Source organism: Sus scrofa, chromosome 8 (genome assembly GCF_000003025.6).
Source record: "Sus scrofa isolate TJ Tabasco breed Duroc chromosome 8, Sscrofa11.1, whole genome shotgun sequence".
NCBI classification, from domain to species: domain Eukaryota; kingdom Metazoa; phylum Chordata; class Mammalia; order Artiodactyla; family Suidae; genus Sus; species Sus scrofa.
Window position 1 is genome coordinate 126,054,286 of NC_010450.4, and position 21,082 is coordinate 126,075,367.

Below are 21,082 nucleotides of genomic sequence, written 5' to 3' on the forward strand. Positions count from 1 at the left end.
CGGGTTCGATCCCTGGCTTCACTCAGTAGGTTAAGGATCCAGTGTTGCCATGAGCTGTGGTGTAGGTCACAGATGTGGCTCAGATCTAGCATGGCTGTGGCTGTGGTTAGGCCGGCAGCTGCAGCTCCGATTAGACCCCTAGCCTGGGAACTTCCATATGCCACGGGTGCAGCCATTAAAAAAAAAAAAAAAGAAAGGAAAAGAAAAGAAATAACAATAGGGTTAATTTAATAGCCTATTTGTAGACCCAATGAAACACTACTGTCAAAATAAGGTGGAAGGTCACTGTTTCAGTGACAATTCTAATGAATCCAACTAAAACCAAAAAACCTGGCTTTTCATAATACAGAGCCGGAGACCAAGCATCTATTGATAATTTAAACTTTCCCAAATATAAAAGATGTTTTCCTTCTTCCCAGGACAGTAGGTCTGTGGATTTCTCCAAAAAGACTTTTGGGGGGAATTATTTAGAGAAAGTAACCGCTATTCCCCATTAGATATATTTCTTTTTTGAGAAATGTCAACTAAAAGGAGATACAAATGCATGTCCTAACGCTCAGAGTCAGGTCTTATTCACAGTCACTCAGATTACAAATGGCCCAACCTGTTTGTAAAATGTGCTTCCTGCCTTTCATCTAGCAGCAAATGTTGAGAGTTCTGCAGCATCCCACTCAGAAAATGACAATCCTCATCTGAAAAAGCAGTCCCGCCAGCTGGCTGCAGATCTTGTTCTTCGCCCTCCTGGAGACTTGCCATGATCTCCGGCACCTGGCAATTCCCTCCTTTGTCCTTAGACTGGAGAAATAGAGGCCATAGTAGGTGTGTGTGTGTAGTGGGTGAGTGAGTGTGAGTGTGTGTGTGTGTGTGTGTGTGTGTGTGTGTGTGTGTGTGTAGAGGGAAGAGAAAGCCATTAAAAATGAATTGACTATCTTTAGATGATAGGGACTTCTGGAGGAATTAAGAGGATCAGAGAACTAATGGGGTCAAACAGATACTGGAGGCCAGTGCACCAAGACTTCCAGCATGATGCTGTGCTGGACTGGGAAAGACGGATGGGACAAGAAAAACAGGATGGCAAATGGCAAAACAAGGGTTTTCTTCCAGTTCTGACTTTCAATCTGGGATTTGTGTTATTAACAGTATACTCTGTGTGAACATACTGTTTATCATGTTTATCTCAGACCTCCTTTAATAAGATACTTCATTTGCGTAATTGACAGAGAAGTTTGTAGTTGAAAGGACACCGAAAATTATTCAAACTGTGGGACAAATATTTGCGGAGTGAGCGAAGAAATGGATGGCATTTTCAAGGACAGAAAACTAAGGTATGGAGTGGTTTAAAAACTTTCCTTATTCTTTAGTAGCAGGAAAGAGACTTGAACACTGAAAGCTAGGTCTCGGGTCCCCTTCAGCAATGTTCTGCCAAACAGCCCTGCCTGCATGTTTTCCTGTCACTCCCGTCCTTCACTTACTCTTCCTACATTAGTTTCACGAAAGCCTGACCACTTATGCACACTGACTCCTCTCAAACAGCTAAACAGAGTGCTCCCAAGTATAAGGATTTTTACTGTAGTCCCATACTAATGGTAGAGAGAATTTATTTATTCAGCTGACTTCAGGTAAGAAGGAAAATAAGACAGAGAAGACAGGAATCCATTTTCTTGAGTACTTGATAGGTTTTTAGGCTTCGATGGGTAAGGTTAGGGAGACAGAAAGAGAGGAGGGTTTGACTTGTTTAGAAATGAGTCAGCTTGTCCAGAAGAAAGCGATCATCGTGGGGGCTGTGGGAGCTTTTTATTTTGGCAAGGTTTTCATCTTGCTGAGTTCAGTGTAGTCTATGGCAATGCTAAAATAGCCCTGTTCCTGGGAGTCACAAATAAAGTGGGAGACAACTTTTAATTAAATGCTCACTGAAGAGTGGACTTCTGAGAGTTTTTGCTTTTTTTTTTTCAAAAAGACAAAATCCTGTCCATCACATCTAGATGACTATATGTCTATAAAACATCCATCATTGTGGTACTTAAGTGCTTTGACACGTAAGCTCTTTCAACACTGAACAATATAGAGTAAGGAGATGAATGTCTTCTCTGTCTGCAGTGTCTGTGTACTCTGGAGCTAAGCCTATACAAGTCCATACTAAACAAAAACATAAAAAGCAGTATGAATCAGTCCCAGCTCACTCCAGCCACCTTGACTTTGGCCGTTCTTAATAAAGTGGGCAATTCCCTGCTGAGAGCTAAGAAATAGACTCCTCCTGAAAGACTGAAGTGAGTGAGACAGGGGAGATACCATCCTGGGCTCCCAGTCTCATCCTGGAGTAATAAGAAAAAGGAATGGCTTTCATATTTCTTTCTGATTTCTTATGAGGTATATAAATAAGTCATAGAGTTCCATAGTCTCGGGCCAGATTTCTAAGAAGTCCCTTTCTGGTTCTTTCATTCAATGAATATTTATTTGTAACCAACTGTGTACTATATAAGGTACTGTGTTCATACAAGGGTGATAAAATCATCCTCAAGCACATACACTGTAATTGGGAAGGTGAAACAAGGAGAATAATAATCCTGCAGTACAAGGCCAGATAGTACAGAGTGTACACAAGGTAGTTGCAAAGGCATTCACAAAAGGAAACCATTAAATGGAGCGATGAAAACTCTGGAGAGCCACACAGAGGAAGTGGTATATGAGCTATGGGTTGATGGCGGGGTCATTAAAGATGCGTGAAAAGGGAACACTTGCCTGACAAGTGGATATCCTGACCCTGGGTTAGTGTTAGTCACCATCAGCAACTTAGTAAGTTTAAGTAGCAACTTAATTTTAGGGATAGTTAATCCAGCTAAAGTGAGACAACAGAATGAATCAATTGGCTAAGTCTTTATTTATGCTTAAGATCAGATAAGGCTTGCTGACAGCCAGTTTTTTATCTTTGGGGGCCTTGGAGGATTACGTGGGGGTGCAAGAAGTCAACATCCATGAGGTGGGGAGGCGGTAGCTGTGGTAAAGCAATAGCAGCAGCAGCAGCAGCAGCGGGGAATGTTGAGGTCTGGTTAAATCAGGTCAAAGAAATAATTTAGCATAGGAAGTTGTGGACAAAATCATAAAAAGAATAGTTATCAGTAGCACCAAAAATGGGAGTGGAGGGAAGAATAGTTCAAGAAATCCACACGCGTTTCTGGGGAGCAGGTAGAAAAATGGAAGGAAATCCCAGGTAGGGTGTGTCTGGGAATTGGACTATTATTTATATCTTTTTTGCCCATTTAGTCTTTATACTAAAGTTATTAAGTTGAACCCATTCTCTTTTCATACCCTTAGAGAAAATAAGGCTTAAATTAATCATGAAAAATGACAAGATTTTTTCAGCTATTAAGTGGGACAGAATTTAAATGCAGATTTATTTGAATCCATAGCTTCTGGTGGTGCCTGTTTCTAGGATACCAGGTAACTTAGAAGTATCTGGAATTAATTTAGCTAAATACAATTCAGCCATTAACTCTTTTCTGCAAAATTCTTTATTTTTCAAAAAATCTTATAATGACCCTAATGGTTTTCATTCATTCATGTATTCACAGATATATTATTTATTCATTTCATTCAACAGAGATTGAGTGTATTTGTTAATTGTAGATGATATGGCCCGCTGGTGAAGACAAACATTCTCATTCCAGATTACCTGGCTTTTAGCTTTGCCATCTTCAAAAAAGGGGTGAAATGATATACTTCTCATAGGCCTATTATGTGGATTAAATGAGAAAATCTATGCAAAGCATTAGGAAAGTATCACATAGCAAGCCGTCAATGTTAGCTGCTCTGATTAATACTCTGTCAGGCACTCTGAGAAGCATCAGGGGCACAAATGTGAATATGACATAGTCTTTGCCACTAAAAAATTTGCACTCTCAAAGAGAAGACACATGTGTAATCTAATAGTGCCTGAGCAAATAGAAAATGCCAGCAGAGAAGAAGGCAGTTCTGGGTCATTTCAGGGAGTAAGAACAGCATGTAAACTCCATAGAAGTATGAATGTCCTACAAGACTTTGGCTTAACCGGAGCACAAACAAGTGTGAGAATGGGTTAATTGGTGCCAGTAAACAAAAAAGAGGCTGATTAGCTTTTCAAGAATTTAATAAGCTCTGCTGATGGATGTGAGCTTTACTTTGATCGGATGAGGTAACAGTGGAGGTTTTTTAAAGCCGATTTTAAGGATGGACGCCATCTGCACGGCACACTCTGGAAGGTGAACTTGAATGAATAGAAGGAAGCAACAGCTGAAGAAGAAGAAAAGAGAATTAAGAAGTGAGGCAGTAGGCAGGAAAAGTCAAGATCTTTCTATCAATAGAAGGAAGAAAATGAAGAAAAATAGCAAGATTTCAGAAAAAAATGGTAGAGAAGAAATAGGAGAGGGCAGTCTAGTTAACCTCCACCTCATTTTGAAAATAGTTTGTCCATCAAACAATGCAATATACCAAACAGGCCAAAGAAGAAAAAATTATCTGAGCATATCAATTGATGGGGGAAAAAGCATTTGACAAAATCCAATACCCGTTCATGAGAAAAATATATAGAAAACTAGAGATAGAAAAGAATTTCTTCAACTTGATAAACACCTACAAAAACCCTACAGCTAATTTTACACCTAATAGGGAAAAAAAGACTGACTCCTTTCCCCAAGATAGAGAACAAGGTGCAGTGTTCACCCTCACTACTCTTATGTGAAATAGTACCAGAAATTCTAGTCAGCACAGAAAAGGTCAACAAAAGGAAATAAAAAGCATACAGATGAGAAAGAAACACAACTGCTCAGTAAGGTAAATGGCATGAAGGTTTCCATAGAAAATTCCAAAGAATCTACTAAAACTCCTAGATCCCCCAAACTCACAAGATAAAAATCAGCATATAAAAACAGTTGCATTTTTATACTGGCGATGAATATGTGGAAACCAAATTCAAAAATCCAATGCCATTTATAATCGCTAGGATAAAAATAAATACTTAGGTGCAATTCTATCATATATAAGACTACAAATTACCAAAAAGGTGATGAAAGCAATAAAAAATCCTAATAGGCGGAGAGATAGACTGTGTTCATAAACTGAAAGACTCAGAATAGTAAAAATGTGAATACTTCCCAAATTGATACTGATTTAATGCAATTCCTATTAAAATTCTAGCAATATGTTTTGTAAATATAGACCAGATTACTCTAAAATTTATACAGAAAATCAAAAGAAGTAGATTAGCCAAAATAATTCTAGAAAAAAAGAATAAGTGAGAGAATCATAAGAATAAAAAATCATAATTCTATGAATAATCAAATCTATGTTATTTACAGAGGAACAGATACACAGATCAATGGGACAGAATAAAGAACCCAATATAGACTCACACAGTATGCCAATTGATTTTTCTTTACAAAGGTGCACAAGCAATTCAATGAAGGAAAGAAAGATTTTACAGCAAATGCTCCTGGACATTTGAATGTCCATAAACAAAAAAACAAACCTCAGCTTAAACTTAACACCTAGTACAAAACTTAAAGTGGATGACAGAATTAAATGTGAAATATAAAATTATAATAAAAGTTTTAGAAGAAACTATTTGAAAATTTTGGGGACCTAGGACTTGCTTGAAGAGTCTTAGACATGATAACAAAAGTGCAACCCATAAAAAATAATTGATAAATTTGACTACCGAAATTAAACATTTTTGTTTTATGTGAGATCCTGTAATGAGGATGAACAAACAAGCAATAGACTAGGAGAAAATATTTGCCAGCAACTATCTGACAAAGAACTTGTATTGAGAATATGTAAAGAGCTCTCAATAGTAAAAGAGTAAACAATCCAATTAGAAAATGGACAAAAGATATGAAGGGACTTTTCATGTAAGAGGATATAAGGATCATACAAAAAATACCACATGAAAAGATGCTCAATATCACTAGCTACTAGGGAAATGCAAATTAAGAGCACAGTAAGATATCATGACATTCCTATCAGATAGGCTAAAATTTAGAAATAGTATACATAGAACTTCCATATGACCCTGCAATCCCACTCTTGGGCATCTATCCGGACAAAGCTCTACTTAAAAGAGACACATGCATCCGCATGTTCATTGCAGCACTATTCACAATAGCCAGGACATGGAAACAACCCAAATGTCCATCCACAGAGGATTGGATTCGGAAGAGGTGGTATATATACTGGCTGGAATACTACTCAGCCATAAAAAAGGATGACATAATGCCATTTGCAGCAACATGGATGGAATTAGAGAATCTCATCCTGAGTGAAATGAGCCAGAAAGACAAAGACAAATACCTTATGATATCACTTATAACTGGAATCTAATATCCAGCACAAATGAACATCTCCTCAGAGAAGAAAATCATGGACTTGGAGAAGAGACTTGTGGTTGCCTGATGGGAGGGGGAGGGAGTGGGAGGGATCGGGAGCTTGGGCTTATCAGACACAACTTAGAATAGATTTACAAGGAGATCCTGCTGAATAGCATTGAGAACTATGTCTAGATACTCATGTTGCAACAGAAGAAAGGGTGGGGGAAAAAATGTAATTGTAATGTATACATGTAAGGATAACCTGACCCCCTTGCTGTACAGAGGGAAAATAAAAAAAAAAAAAAAAAAAGAAATAGTGACAGCAAATAGAAATACAAATTAAATTTCTTCAAAAAAAAAAAAATAGTGACAGCATTAAATCGTGGAAAGGGTGCCAAGAAACTGCGTACACTGCTGGTGGGGATGTAAAATGGTGCAGCCATCCTGGAAAATAGTATGGCAGTTTCTTAAAAACTAATCAAACATTTATACCACACTATTATTTTTATTACTCAGCAATAAAAAGCAATGAACTATTGATGCACGCAACAACTTGGATGGACCTCAAGGGCATTAGGCTGAGTTAAAAAAAAGAAGCCAATCTCAAAAGGCCACATACTGTATGATTTAACTTATATGACACTCTTAGAATAACAAAAAATCAGGAGTGGAGAATATTAGTGATTGCCAAGGGCAGGGACGGTGAAGAAAGGGCGAGTGTGACTATATAGGGGTAGCTTGAGGGAGATTTTTGTAATAATCTATAGTTCTATATCTGAATCGCAGTAGTGGTTCTACACGTGATAAAAATGGCATAGAACTATATGTATACATAGTACCCATGTCAATTTCCTGATTTTGATACTGTACTGTAATCACTGAAGATGTAACTTATTGGGGGAAACTAGGAGAAGGGTATATGAGACATCTCTGCACTCTAATTGTACTGACTTTGCAATTTCCTGTGTATATGCAATTATTCCAAAATAAACAGTTAAAAAGGATTGCATAAATATTAACAGAACTTACTACTTTATGACAGATTATGAATTATTAATGCTCTGTCCTTTAAAATTTCACTCTACTTTCTAATTTCCTCAAAATAGCCTGGTGTTACTTTTACAAGAAGAAGGAAATGTATTAAAATTGAGTAAAAATAAGTCTGATTTCCTTTTTGATGGCTCAGGCTACAGGTAACTAATAGGTAGGAAGAGCTCTGTGAATAGGAAACTATGAGGTGCAAATTTCTGGCAAAACTGCATCTGAAAAGAAGCCTAATGAGAGTGATTTCTAGAATTTTCTCAAATTAGTAACTCTCTTCTTCCCTTCGTGTTTAACTAAGAGGTAGTAAACCACATTCTCTCTTTAAATATCTCTAAAAAGTAAATAAGCTGACATAATAATTCTGCTTCACAAAAAATGTAAACATGTCTAGAGATTAAAAAGTTTCAAGCTAAGTTTCTCCGAAATTGCCCTTACTCCTTAGATATTTCTAAATAAAAAGCTCTTGAAACAAGAAGACATGTGGATCAGATTTACATCAAGTGGAGACATACTGCTAAATGCCATGGATATATGCGCATTAGACACCTCTAATGAGTTTCTATACACTCTTCCATCTTTTCTCTCCCACCTGACCTCTTTTTCCACAGATAGAGCTGTCCTTCTTAAGTGATGTAACTCTTCATTATCTCCAGGAAAAATTGCAAGTTCCTTAACAAGCTTTATCATGCATGCCCTTCAAGATGAGGTCCCATCCTCCTCTTCTGCTTCATTTCCTGCCACTCTCACCTCACCTACCTCAATCCAGGAATGAACATATTTTGATCATCTGCTCTTTGCTGGATAGTCTCCTAGGAGTTTCATACCACTGCTGTAAGCCACTCCTTTAGTCTGGTGAAATTTATCCTTGAAGATCAAACTCTCAGATGACAGCTGAGAGAACCTCTGTGATGCCTGATAGTTTCTTTTCTTTCTCCTCCTTCTCTCCAAGTTATTAACTGAAAACACACCTTTCCCCACGTTCACATAGCATTTTACAAATACACTTATCATCATAGCCCAGTGGGTTTTTTTTTTTTTTTTTTTTTTTTTTTAAGGCCATACTCCACACACGGCGTATGGAGGTTCCCATGCTAGGGATCTAATTGCAGCTACAGCTGCCAGTCTCCACCACAGCTGCAGGAACCCCAGATCCCAGCCGAGTCTGTGACCTACACCACAGCTCACGGCAACATTGGATCCTTAACCCACTGAGCAAGGCCGGGGATTGAACCCGCATCCTCATGGATCCTAGTCGGGTTCGTTCATCACTGAGCCATGACAGAAACTCCAGCTGGGTGTTTTTAATTCTCCATTGTTATCTCCCCAAATGGATTTAGTGGACTCAGGGGTAATACCTAAGTATCTTTAACCTGTTAAATGCCTAGCAGAGTGTTTAAATGTCTATAGTTGGCCCTTGAACAACACAGATTAGAACTGCGAGGGTACAACCATGCATAGATTTTTTTAATTAAAATCATAATATGTACTGTAAATATATTTTCCTTATGATTTTTAATAATATTTTCTTTTCTCCAGCTTAATTGTAAAAATAAGTCTATTACAAGTAAATATATAATACATATAACACACATAATATGTGTTAGGCAACTGTTTTTGTTGTTGATAAGTCAACAGTAGGCTATTAGTAAAGTTTTGGGGGATTAAAAAGTATACAAGGATTAGCAAAAAAGAAACAAATGGACTATATCTAACTAAAAAGCTTTTGCAAAGTGAAGGAAACCATCCACAAAACGAAATGTGTGAATGATATATCCAAAATATACAAAATTGTTAATAAGTTCTTAATATCCAAAATATACAAAGAACTCATACAATTTGACATCAAAAAGACAAACAATCTGATTAAAAAATGGTCAGAGGAACTGAATTGTCATTTTTCCAAAGAAGACATACCCATGGTCAAGAGGCACATGAAAAGATGCTTACCACTTAGTGAAATCCCCAGGGAAATGCAAATTAAAACCACAGTTAGATATCACTTCACACTTGTTAGAATGGCCACCATCAAAAAGGCAACAAATAACAAGTGTTGGTGAAGACATGGAGAAAAGGGAACTCCTGTGAACTGTTGGTGGGAGTGTAAATTGGTGCAGCCACTGTGGAAAACAGTATGGAGTTTCCTCAAAAATTAAAAGTAGAGTTACCGTATGATTCAGAAATTCTACTCCTGGGTATTTATCCAAAGAAAATGAAAATACTAATTTGAAAAATTACATTCTTTTGAATTTGAAATTTGAATTGAAAAGATCATGCACCCCTACGTTCATTGAAGCATCATTTATAATAGCCAGGAAGCAAAATAAGAGTAAAAGAGATCAGATTTGTGGTTACCCAAGGTGGAGGATGGGGAGAGGGGGGCTTGGATGATGGCAGTCAAAAGGTACAAACTTCTAGCTTTAAGATAATAAGCACCAGGGATGTAATGTATAACATGATAAATATAATTAACATTGTTGTATGTTATGAAGTTGTTAAGAGAATGAATTCTAAGGAAAATATTTTTTTCTATTTCTTAAATTTTATAACTATGATATAGATGTTCATTGGATTTATTGTAGTAATCATTTCATGATGTACGTAAGTCAAGTCATTATGTCTACACCTTAAATTTATACAGTACTGTGTTAATTATATCTCAATAAAACTGAAAAAAAAAAAAGCTATGCATGGGATTTTTGACTGAATGGGAGTCTGCACTTCTAAGACCCATACTGTTTAAGGGTCAACAGTACATAGATACATAACTGATTGAACTAATTGAATGAAACTAACGTATTAATTTGGAATATTTCCATTTCCAAAAGCATGATTGTACTGATCTTTTTAAATAGTAAATTACCAAAGCTAGTTATGTAGCTCCATGGGGACAAAGGAAAGGAATAAATCATTTCATTAGAAAGCACCTGTCATTTGCTACACCATTTGCTCTTTCCTTAGACCAGGAGGCAGATTTCTTTTCTTTTCTTTTCTTTTTTTTTTTTCTTTTTTTTTAACTCAGTGAATTTTTATTACATTTATATTTGCAGAGTGATCATCACAACCCAATTTTACATCATTTCCATACCAACCCGCCCAGCCCATCCCCTCTCTCCCCAAACTATCTCCTTTGGAAACCATAAGTTTTTCAAAGTCTATGAGTCAGTACCAGGTGACAGATTTCTAAGCCCAGTGATACTCACTGGGCGGCACTGAGAAAAACAATTGCTCAATAATTTTTTCCTTTTCCAAATGTCAACAAATATGAATGCAAAAATCCTATTATTGGTATGGTAGGGCAAAAGTGGGTCTCTGTCAGTGAAAAGAATATTTATGAATCTCTTTTTATATGCTTGGCAATAAATTTATACCAAATTAGTTTGATTCAGGGCTGCATTAACTCAATATTTGTTTAGTCCAACGTAAATCATTATGAAGAATGAACGCATTAAGCACAAAAATATGGTGGGATGTTGGGATCCCTTTGAATAGATCTAAACTTACTTATAGCCCCAGGAAATGAAAGACCTCAGGTTTTATCACTACAGAACAATCTGACACTAAAGTTATTAATGGCTATAACCATACAACTCTGATTTCCTCTAGAGCTATTTTTACTTTGATAAGCGAAATAAGTAGGTTTCTGAAAATTGCGTCACAATAAAGACTAATACAGTTAATGCTGATGAAATTACTGTTTTCTCTGAAAATGTCAAAGCTTCACATGCTTCATTTGACCATTTCCATCTCTAGCTTGGTTACCAACAAAAAAAAAAAGTATGTTCATTTTTTAAATTATTTGAAGACAATTTAGCTATTCATTGTCACTGTTCAGTAACAATGAAAAAGCTCAGATATTGTTCATCTTATATAAATTACATACACTTTTTCCATTAAAAACTGAACTTTATATATCAATAGCCATCCTCAACTGTGTTGAAGTCTTTTATATTACATCATATTAAGCAGCATAACATAGTTACGTTGGGCTGTTCCATCACTGAAGGGATATGAAATTAACTCGTGGATTATCTTCTTCAGGGAAAATTCACTTTCAACATTTTTATAAATGGAAAGTGCCAATTAGAATGTTAGATGACAATATACATATAATTGAAAAAGGGGTCAATTTTATAAAACGTATTCTGCTTCCTAAGAATAAATCTATTGGATTTCTCCTACCGAACTATGAGTTTCTATCAACCACCTCTTTAAAAGTAGCTGCTTTCCTCTTTCTCTCTCACTGACACTCCTCTGACCACCTGTGCACTCCTGGTGTGGAGAAGTGACTTTGAATTTTGGGGATAAAAATGTGGTTGGTATAGGTTTGCTGATGGCACAGAAACTGGGCTGGAAAAAGGTACCCTGATGAGCAAATCTCATGAATATAAATGACTAAGAAGCATGGCATTGGACAGTATTGTGAAAAAAAAGTTTTTGTCTCTTTTAGAAAAAAATCAGACTTAGAATTTTCCAAGAAAGTTTGACATTAGTTACAAGTGGAACTGTGTAATGTTCCCATTACAATTATGTTTAATAACACAGTTGAGGCATGAAATTAGAAGCTATCTTTAAGTTTGGGGAAAGAATCAGGCCTCTTTTAACTTATTTGGCTCTGATTTCCCCCCTTCATAATTAGTCTAGTGTTAAGATTAGAAAGAAGGGGAGATTTATTATACCTACTGTTGACTTTTAATAATAAGAGTTGGCATTAGAAAGAAATAATTTGTAAAGAAATGAATGTTCAGTTATTTTGAAATGTGGAACTACACTTGAGGGAAACATCATGTGAAATTATGATCTTTTTCCATTAGATTTTACATTAGAAAAGCCTATGGGTATAAAAATTTGATAGAGGCTTTTGCTCCCACTGCTATTGCATGAAAGGCTAGATACAGACGAATGCTGGCAAAGTTGGTAATGACTAAATAGCTCATATACACACTCACCATGAGGCCTGCAATCTCGCTGAAACAAGCAAACACATTGTAAGAACCAGCAAGATACAAACTGTAAGATAAGGAAAAATTTCAGTAGGTAAAGTCACGGACTGGAATTGGATTGATATGGGTTAGGTTTCCAGCTCTGACACTATTCACAGTGAGATAGTGAGCATTTAACTTCCAAATGTCTGCTTCATCATCTATAAAATAGGAGTAACAGTAATAGCTGTGTTATTAGAGTAAATTTAAAGAATAAAGGAGAAATATGTAAAATGCTTAATAAAATCAGAATAAATCTCAGTGAATATTATTCATAAACTTTATCACTTATGACTATTGTCATGTGCTGTATATAAAGCCAGTTATTTTATTTATAATTTTACTCATTTATTTATTTTAAAATGCTTCAAAATCAGATCTGAGCTACATAGGCTTTGGCTTTAAGAACTCTTAAAACATAACTGGTAAGAAGTATATTAGCAAGATAAAATTCTCCATTTTAACTTTTTAAAACTATTTTTCTTAATGTGATTTCTATTGACTGGTTCTGCCAAGCAATCTTACACTGAATGGCAGTTACCTTTATAGAAGTAATTAGCTCATGTTGAGATACATGCCTACAGAATTGATCCAGCACAAAATCTCCTCACTTGTGATACTTCATTTCCTCAAACAAACTGAGGATTTGGAGAATACCATCCTTTCTTTACATCACTAGACTTCACAGTGAATAAGGCTATGACACATCTTTATAATGTTCCCTAAAAACAACTGACCATACAATGTCCAAGGGTGTGGAATGGGGACTAGCGTGGTACAGTCAGAACACAGGTCCAAGAATGAGACAGATTTAAGGTCTGATCTTTAACCAATCACTTATTAGCTGCATGATTTGGGATAAATTACTTATCTTTTCAATCTCAGTTGCAAAATAATTTTTAATACCTTGTATATATTTCAGAAGATGATTGTAAGTACTAAATGAGCCAATGCATGTCAAATATTTAGCACAAAGTCTAGCATCTTGTGAGTGCTCAAAAAATGTTAATTATTATTTTCATAATTTTATTAATTCATTGATTTCTTGGGCTGGAAATTTGTAATCATTTCATTATTGTTTAAAATAGGATTCTGATGGGTCATCAGTTTAAATTTTCCATGAGCTTCACTCTAGATCACTTATAACTTATGCCACGCATAGAACTGGTTACAAGGGTGGTAAGTTGAGAGGGTGTGAAGGTTCTGCACCAAAGAAATAATGGGAAAACAACTTTAAGACCATGATTTGATGAGAGAAGTTGGAAACATCATTTTCATAAATGGATGAAATAATTGCCCATCTTTAGTATTATTAGTTGAATTTGGGGGTTTCAATTTATATACCGTAAGTAATTGAAGAGATATACTCTATTTATATATAGATCATTAATTCTTGATTTTATTTTTAGTATTACGCTATAATAATTTTTTTACCTACTAATGGGATTCCTTTATATATATTTTTAAAGTCAAAGAGAAATGTTTTCTCTTAAGGTCAAATTAAATCCCTAATGAATTCCTCGACAGATCTAATTATTCTAATTTTGAACTGTCAATATTGTTGAGAAGTAAATGTTTTTTAACTTTAGGATAATTCAAACTACATGCTTTTTGGATGAATAAAGTACTTTCAGAAAACTTTTTCTTTTCTTTCTCTCTCTCTTTTTTTTTAAGTCTTTTGTCTTTTTAGCACCACACCCATGGCACATGGAGGTTCCCAGGCTAGGGATCTAATCAGAGCTGTTACACCACAGCCACAGCAATGCCAGATCCTTAACCCACTAAGCTAGGCCAGGGATCAAATCCTCAATCTCATGATCCCTAGTCAGATTCGTTTCCACTGCACCATGACAGGAACTCCAGAAAACTTTTTCTTAAACCAATATATAGAATATTGTGTCTATTAAGGCCAAAGTAATATAGTGCCTCTGACTTTACGGCATGAAACCACAAAAGCAAAACTAGCTATGGTAAGGTAAAGGCCTTTGGACTCCCAGGGCTCATAGGAAAGTCATTTGTGAAATGAAGCACTGACTTAAGTAGCTTTCAGGATTTTAAAGTACACCATTGTTAACGACAGTTTACCGCCATTGCAGCTGGAAAAGCAGCAGCAGTAATGAGCACATTAGCTATAATGCAATGAAGAGACAGAGTGTGGCTTTACCTCTTGATAGGTGTTCTTTCTCTCTCTCTCTTCCTCCCCCTCTCTCCCTCTCTTTCTCCTTCTCTCTCCCTCTCTCTCTCCCTATCATCTAGCGATCAATCACCTATTTATTCAGATAGTGGATAATGGGTCAGACTCAGGGCAAAGACCAAGAGTTCCAATACGTGTATTTTAGTATGACTCCTTTTCCTTCCTTTTTATAATATTGCCCAGACATAGTCAAATTTTATGGAGGTTAAATCTGAATATGTGTTAACCCTCCAGGAAAATATGGAAGGCAACATCTAAATTACACCCAGAATTTTATTTTATAAAAAATGCTCTATGAAAACTGTATTTTCTAGCGTTGGACTATATTATGTTATCTATATACCACAAAATTAAACCTTTACTCCAAACAAAGTTGTAAATTTATAGTCAGATACCACATACTCATTAAACAGCTTTAGCCACTCCTGTCATTTCTCGTGCTTTGTGTCAGCTGGAATCCTTGTCTACTTACTGGATGGAGCTTTCAATGCGGGTGATAGTGAGGAAAGCAGCAAGGTTTGCTGTGTAAGATGAGATGACAATCAAAGCAAAGAGCCACCAAGCCCCCATCATCATTCGGGTAGCCAGAGTTGTGTATGGGACTTCCCCGCCTATGGAAGGAAGCAAAGAGAATAAAAGAACATCAACAAGTATTTATTGAGCATCTGAGGTCACATACCTTTGACACCAAGTTAACTTCTAAGTAACAAGAAATCTTTCTGCATAACATCAGCATGGGTCTCTGTATTTTGCTTATGTTCATCATTTTATATTTGATTCTCTTTTATGAGATTATGTGAGACTCAGTCAAAGAAATGCATGATAAATATTTAGTATAAGATGTTTAAAAGATATTTCTTTCACCTTCTTGCTCATCCTTAGAATTAATTACCTTCTTTTTATAACCACAGTTATACACTTTATATCCAAGGACTTGATTACTCACTAATTAGGAGATATTAATACTATTATGCTTATATTTAACATAACTTCAGATTTCTAGTTTAATACTGAAAAATTCCCTAGAATTTTTTGTTAAATTCCCTAGAATCATAGATTATTAATAATCTTGGGAACACACATATGTTACTATTGGTTTCAGTATCCACATTTTTTTTGTTCTTCTTCCGACTAACTAATTTTTTATAATCTTGTAGAATCTTCTTCTCCATCCTCTAAATGATGTTGTGCCCTTGGGCTCAGTCTTTAAACAGCTTCTGTCCTCTGTCCACATTCCTGCCCCTGCTAATCTCAAGTCCCCTGATGTTGAATATCATCTTCAGTATACTTTGATTACTCTCAGATTTATATTCAACTCCCACGCTCTCTCGAGAACTATAGATAAGTGCCTACATAATTCCCGCTTGGACTCTACAGGGCATTCAAATTTATCACATCTGAACCAGAACACTTTATTTTCACTCCTAAGTTAACACTCTCGTCTGCACCATTTCAGGGAATCATGCCACTCTTTATTCTATTTCTCAGATCAAACACTTAAAAAATTTCCAACTTCTTATCTAGTAGCAAGTCCTGTCACCTTTCTCTTCAAACTCCACCAAATCCTACCTCATCTCATTAGTTCCAGTGCTGTCACATCTTTCTTTGACTGTCCTACTTACCGAACCACATCAGTGGTTTACTTGTTTACATTCTAGGCACTACCATTCCTAAGTCATCACCATAGTGCTTTTTATTTTATTTGTCTTTTTAGGACCTCACCCATGGCTTATGGAAGTTCCCAGGCTAGGTGTCAGATTGGAGGCATAAGCCTCTAGCCTACACAACAGCCACAGCAACGTGGGATCCGAGCTGCCTCTGTGACCTGCACCACAGCTCAGGGCAACACTGGATCCTTAATTCACTGAGCTAGGTCAGGGATTGACCTTAGGGATACTAGTTGGGTTTGTTACCACTGAGTCACAATGGGAACTCCCACCATGGTGCTTTTTAAAAATTAAAATGAAATCATGACATTCCCCAAATCTCTGCCAAGTTCTTCTAGGTCCTACGTGAACTGATCCCAGATCAACTTCTGACTTATCTTCTTCCTCTCTCTCCGTCACCTTCTTCCAGTTTCTTGTATGGAGCTTTGCTGATTTCTGTCTTAAAGCCTTTGTACTTGCATTTTTTTTTAAATGAGAGCAAAGTGGAAAATGTTTATTCCATGAAAATGAAGTTTAATGCCTTTGAAATAACTTCATAAAGTCAAGTACAAACGAACAAACAAAAAGACTGTCAAATTATTATAGGTGAGGAAACTTCAAAAGATTGGGAGAAACAATTTCCAAAATCTAAAAGGGTATTATATTCTGATTACTTGTTCTTGCGATTTTTAAGCCGACAATTCTCGTTAATTTAAAAATGACTTTTCTCTTTAACATATTTAAGTCTCCGCTCAGATGACACTTCTTCACAATTTATCATCATTCTATCTAATAGCCCTTCCTACAACTCCATTCTTTGTCACCTTATCTTTTTTTAAATCATAATTTATCATATATTTGAAAAATTTTTATCTATTCCTTATGGTATAGTTTCTACTAGAGGAAGAGTTTCTGCCCCATATCAGGTAGGTAAATATTTGTTAAGTGAATATATGTTTCATATGAAGTTAATAATCCTCCTAAAATAAATTAGGTTTATGCTAAGAGTAAAAACAGATATTTGCCTAAGCACATCCATATATGAATGGCTTAATAGGATTCAATTAATTATCATATCAGGCATATTTTTTATGCCAACCAGTAATCCTCATTGTGTAATAGCTCTAAACTTTCAGTGTTGTGCAAACATACCCTTGGGGGATGGCTGTATCTATTTTATTGATGTAATATACTGAGAATAGGCTAACCTGTAATATCTGGAACACATTTTTCAAAAGCAGTTATACTGCATTTTAGGTATTTTCCTCTTCAAAGCAAAGGAAATATTCACTCAGCTTTTAAAAGAGAAAAGTGAAATAAAAACAGTCATTTTTAAACCAAATGGGGACTTCTTGGACAAAAATGACTAAGTGAAAAAAAAACATGAACAAGATAATAGCTAAAGATTGAGAGATATTAATATACATAATGAAAGTATAATAATAAATTCATAACTGAAAGGGCTGAAGGTCTGTGTCCATGAAGTCTTTAACCTCCGTTAGAGTTGTGGCTATAAAAACTAAGGCATAAGCCTTGCCAAGTGGGGTTGGGACTGAGAAAAGCCGAACATTCTCATGTGCGTGGAAATCAATAATTACAATTCTTTTAAGCCATGGGTTGAAGAAAAATCACAAGAGAAATGAAAAATATTTTGAACTTGATGATAACAAAAAATACTCTGTACCAAAACTCCACAAGTTTTGACAGGTGATAGAATGCAGCCACATTTGCATCTTAGTTATAAATTTTAGCTATGAAACTAAACTTATATAAGAAAAGAAGTCTGAAAGCAATGAGACACTCATCAATTTCAAGAAGTTAAAAAAACCCACAAGTTCAACCTAAAGAACAACGAAAGTAGGACATAATAAATACAAGAGCAAAAATTAGTGAGATACATAAAAAAACACAATAGAGAAAGTTGATCAACAGAAGTTTGGTCCTTTAAAAAGTGCTATAAAAAGCTGTTGGGATTGATCAAGAAAATAAGTAAAGGCACAAAAAAATACATAATAGGATTAAAAATACATTGTTACAAATAACAGGATAAAAAGAGTAGGATCTTATTATAGTGCTATTCCAATTAATTTGAAAATTGGGATATATGGAAAAATTTGTGAAAAAAAATTGCCTCCAAAAGAAATAGAAAATTTAATAATCTTATAAGCATTGAAGGCTTTGAATACACAATTAAAACTTACCCACTAAAAAATTCAAGGTCATTGGCCTTTCTAGGAAAAAAGCTACCCAATGTTTTAGCATGAATTAACTCTAATATTATACAAACTCTTTGAAACTAGAGAAAATCAAGAAACTGATCCATACATTTTATAAACAGGGCACAACCTTAATAAAATCTGAAAAGGTCATTCCAAGAAAGGAAAGTTATAGGCCAAGCTTTCACATAATTGTAGATTAAAAAAAAAAAAAACTTAAATTAGTAAACTGAATTTCCCAAAAAAAAAAAATGCTGGCTTTATTACATTAAAGCAAGTGGCTTGGCATTTAAAAATAAATCATTAAAATTCATTACACTAGCACTAAAAAGGAAAAAAAATCCTTTAATTATCTCAGTAATAGCAGAAAAGGCACAGATAAAATTCTGACTATACCCTATCGATGGGATTATAAATTGGTTCAATCACTTTAACAATTTGCCAGCATCTCTGAAAATTATGCGCATACCTTAAAGCTCAGCAATTCCACTCCTTTGGTACATACCTCAAAGAGGAATATGTGCATAGAGACATGAGCAGGAATATTCACAGAAACATTATTCATAGTAGCCTCAAACTGGAAACAGCCTAAACACTCTTTGAGAGTAGAGTGGATAAAGTATGATATATATATATCATATATATATATATATATATATATATTCTTACAGTGGAATATTATATAGCAATTAAAATTAACAAATTTTTGTTTATAATTTATTTGTATATAACACCATGAATGAATTTCACAAACTAAATGTTGAGTAAAAGAGTGCACAGTGTATGATAATTGTTCAAAAAAATGCAACATGAATGGTAGTGCCAATAATCTCGTGAGTGGTTACCTTGGGGATGTAGAGCAATGGTTGGGATGGGGAAATGCGGGCTGTGTCACTGGCAATGTTCTGTCTTTTCCTAGGTGGCACTTACACTGGTGTTCCTTTGCTGGTAATTCATTAGCTGCAATTTTAAATTTTATGAATTTTTCTGTGCTTAATACTTCACAGTTTAAAAAAAAAACAAGTAAGAGAGAAAAGGGTGAGTTTAATAAAAATCATTTTCCCCTTTCTCTCTTTTTTGTGTCCAAAATTTTAAAAAGAAGTATTTTCACAGATTCTGCAGGCTAGAGGACAGGTAAAGACAAACATTATTTGCTAAATTGAAAACACAACCACACGTTGCTAAAGCATGGCCAAAATTAGGCTGGCTGTTCCTGAAACTTCAGGGTGCGCAAAGGTCTGTTGAGTATTTTGCCTCCTATAACCCATGGTGGATGGTGGATGGTAAGTCTTCCAGTATCACTCTGCAGAAGTACGTGGAGTTTGTATTTTCCAACATGACTCTTCTGGGGTAAGAGAAATATTCTTGACACAGATCTGCATTTTGATGCGACTGGTTCACCACCTCAAAAAGTATATATCAACCTTGCTACTGTATACATTATCTTGCTTAAAACCATTGCTGAAGAAGTAAAATAATGTTTTTCCCTCAGGCAAGATTATGGAAGTTGATAATTTTACCTAAGTTGAGCAAAAATTGTTGCTCTAAGTCTTATTCCATGTGAGGATATATGCATTTTTGTGTTTGTTGAAAATATAGAAAAGTAACTTTAAGATTCTCCAATTTGGTTGTAAGTCAGCTTCTCATAGGCATAAAAGCTTATGAAATGTTTATTATATAATCTGAGACTGGAATTTTTTGTGAAATATGATTAGAGAAAAAAGAAAAAACTACCTATTTCTGTAAGCATTCCCTTTTCAAGAACTGGATCCTAATTGAAATTAGGTTACTAGCAAAATGGCTAAAAACTTAGAATGTTAAGGGTCAATTGGAGTGTCAGTATGTATTAGAATATTTTATACCTATACAATCACAATTTAGAAAATATGAATAGGGTTACAGATGGCAATTAGCCATTTCCAGGAAATATCCTATATTTAAGAGTAGGAAATAATGCACACATCTCCTAAGTGCATACAGTATGTATTAATCTGTTCATTCACAAAAGCCTGGCTTTGACCAGATCTGTAAATGCTTTAAAATTGTTTCCTTTCATGGAGGGTATGGAGATAATGAGGAGGTTTGTCTAAGATATGCTTAATGTTGGCAGTTGGCCACAGGTTAGTACATCCACTACCCAAAGGTAGGGCAAGCTTTCTATATGGGATGTCTGCCACTGATACAACAGATAGCTTCAGGTGGAATAGAGGAATAGCACAAAACCATATGGTATCCATTTAAAATTATCTTTTAGTATTTTCTTATTATGGCAAGAACAAAGCCTCAGTTCAGTGATAATAAATCTGTTTAAAAACTTCAGATCTATTTTTATAAAAGGAAGGCAAATCTCAAACTTTCTTTAGCAGGCAACAGAACTTCGAATTTTATAATACAGCATTTATATTATACTTATGGTTATTTTTTAATTAATGCAAATAGCATTGCTTTTATATTAGTGAATTAACAATAACTTTGACAATTTCAAATATTCCACTCTTCTATACTGTCTTTTGTCTTTTGAGCTCCCTCCTCTTCATCAAGTCTACAGCCCCAATATCTAAGATCTATTGACCTTACCACCTTTTCATTATCTATCCCTGACCCTCTAAGATGCACTTCCTTCTTACCCAGATAAAATCCAGTGATTTGTTAAAATCAACATCTC

At 35.3% G+C, this 21,082-nt stretch overlaps 1 protein-coding gene across 1 annotated transcript in view; it reads right to left on the reverse strand.

Annotated features, from left to right (window-relative positions):
• The window catches only part of GRID2 (glutamate ionotropic receptor delta type subunit 2), a 1,309,423-nt gene that overhangs the window by 233,091 nt on the left and 1,055,250 nt on the right, over window positions 1–21,082 (reverse strand). Inside the window, 1 exon segment of the mRNA XM_021100736.1 lies at window positions 15,028–15,166. Coding sequence (XP_020956395.1) covers window positions 15,028–15,166 — 139 coding nt within the window.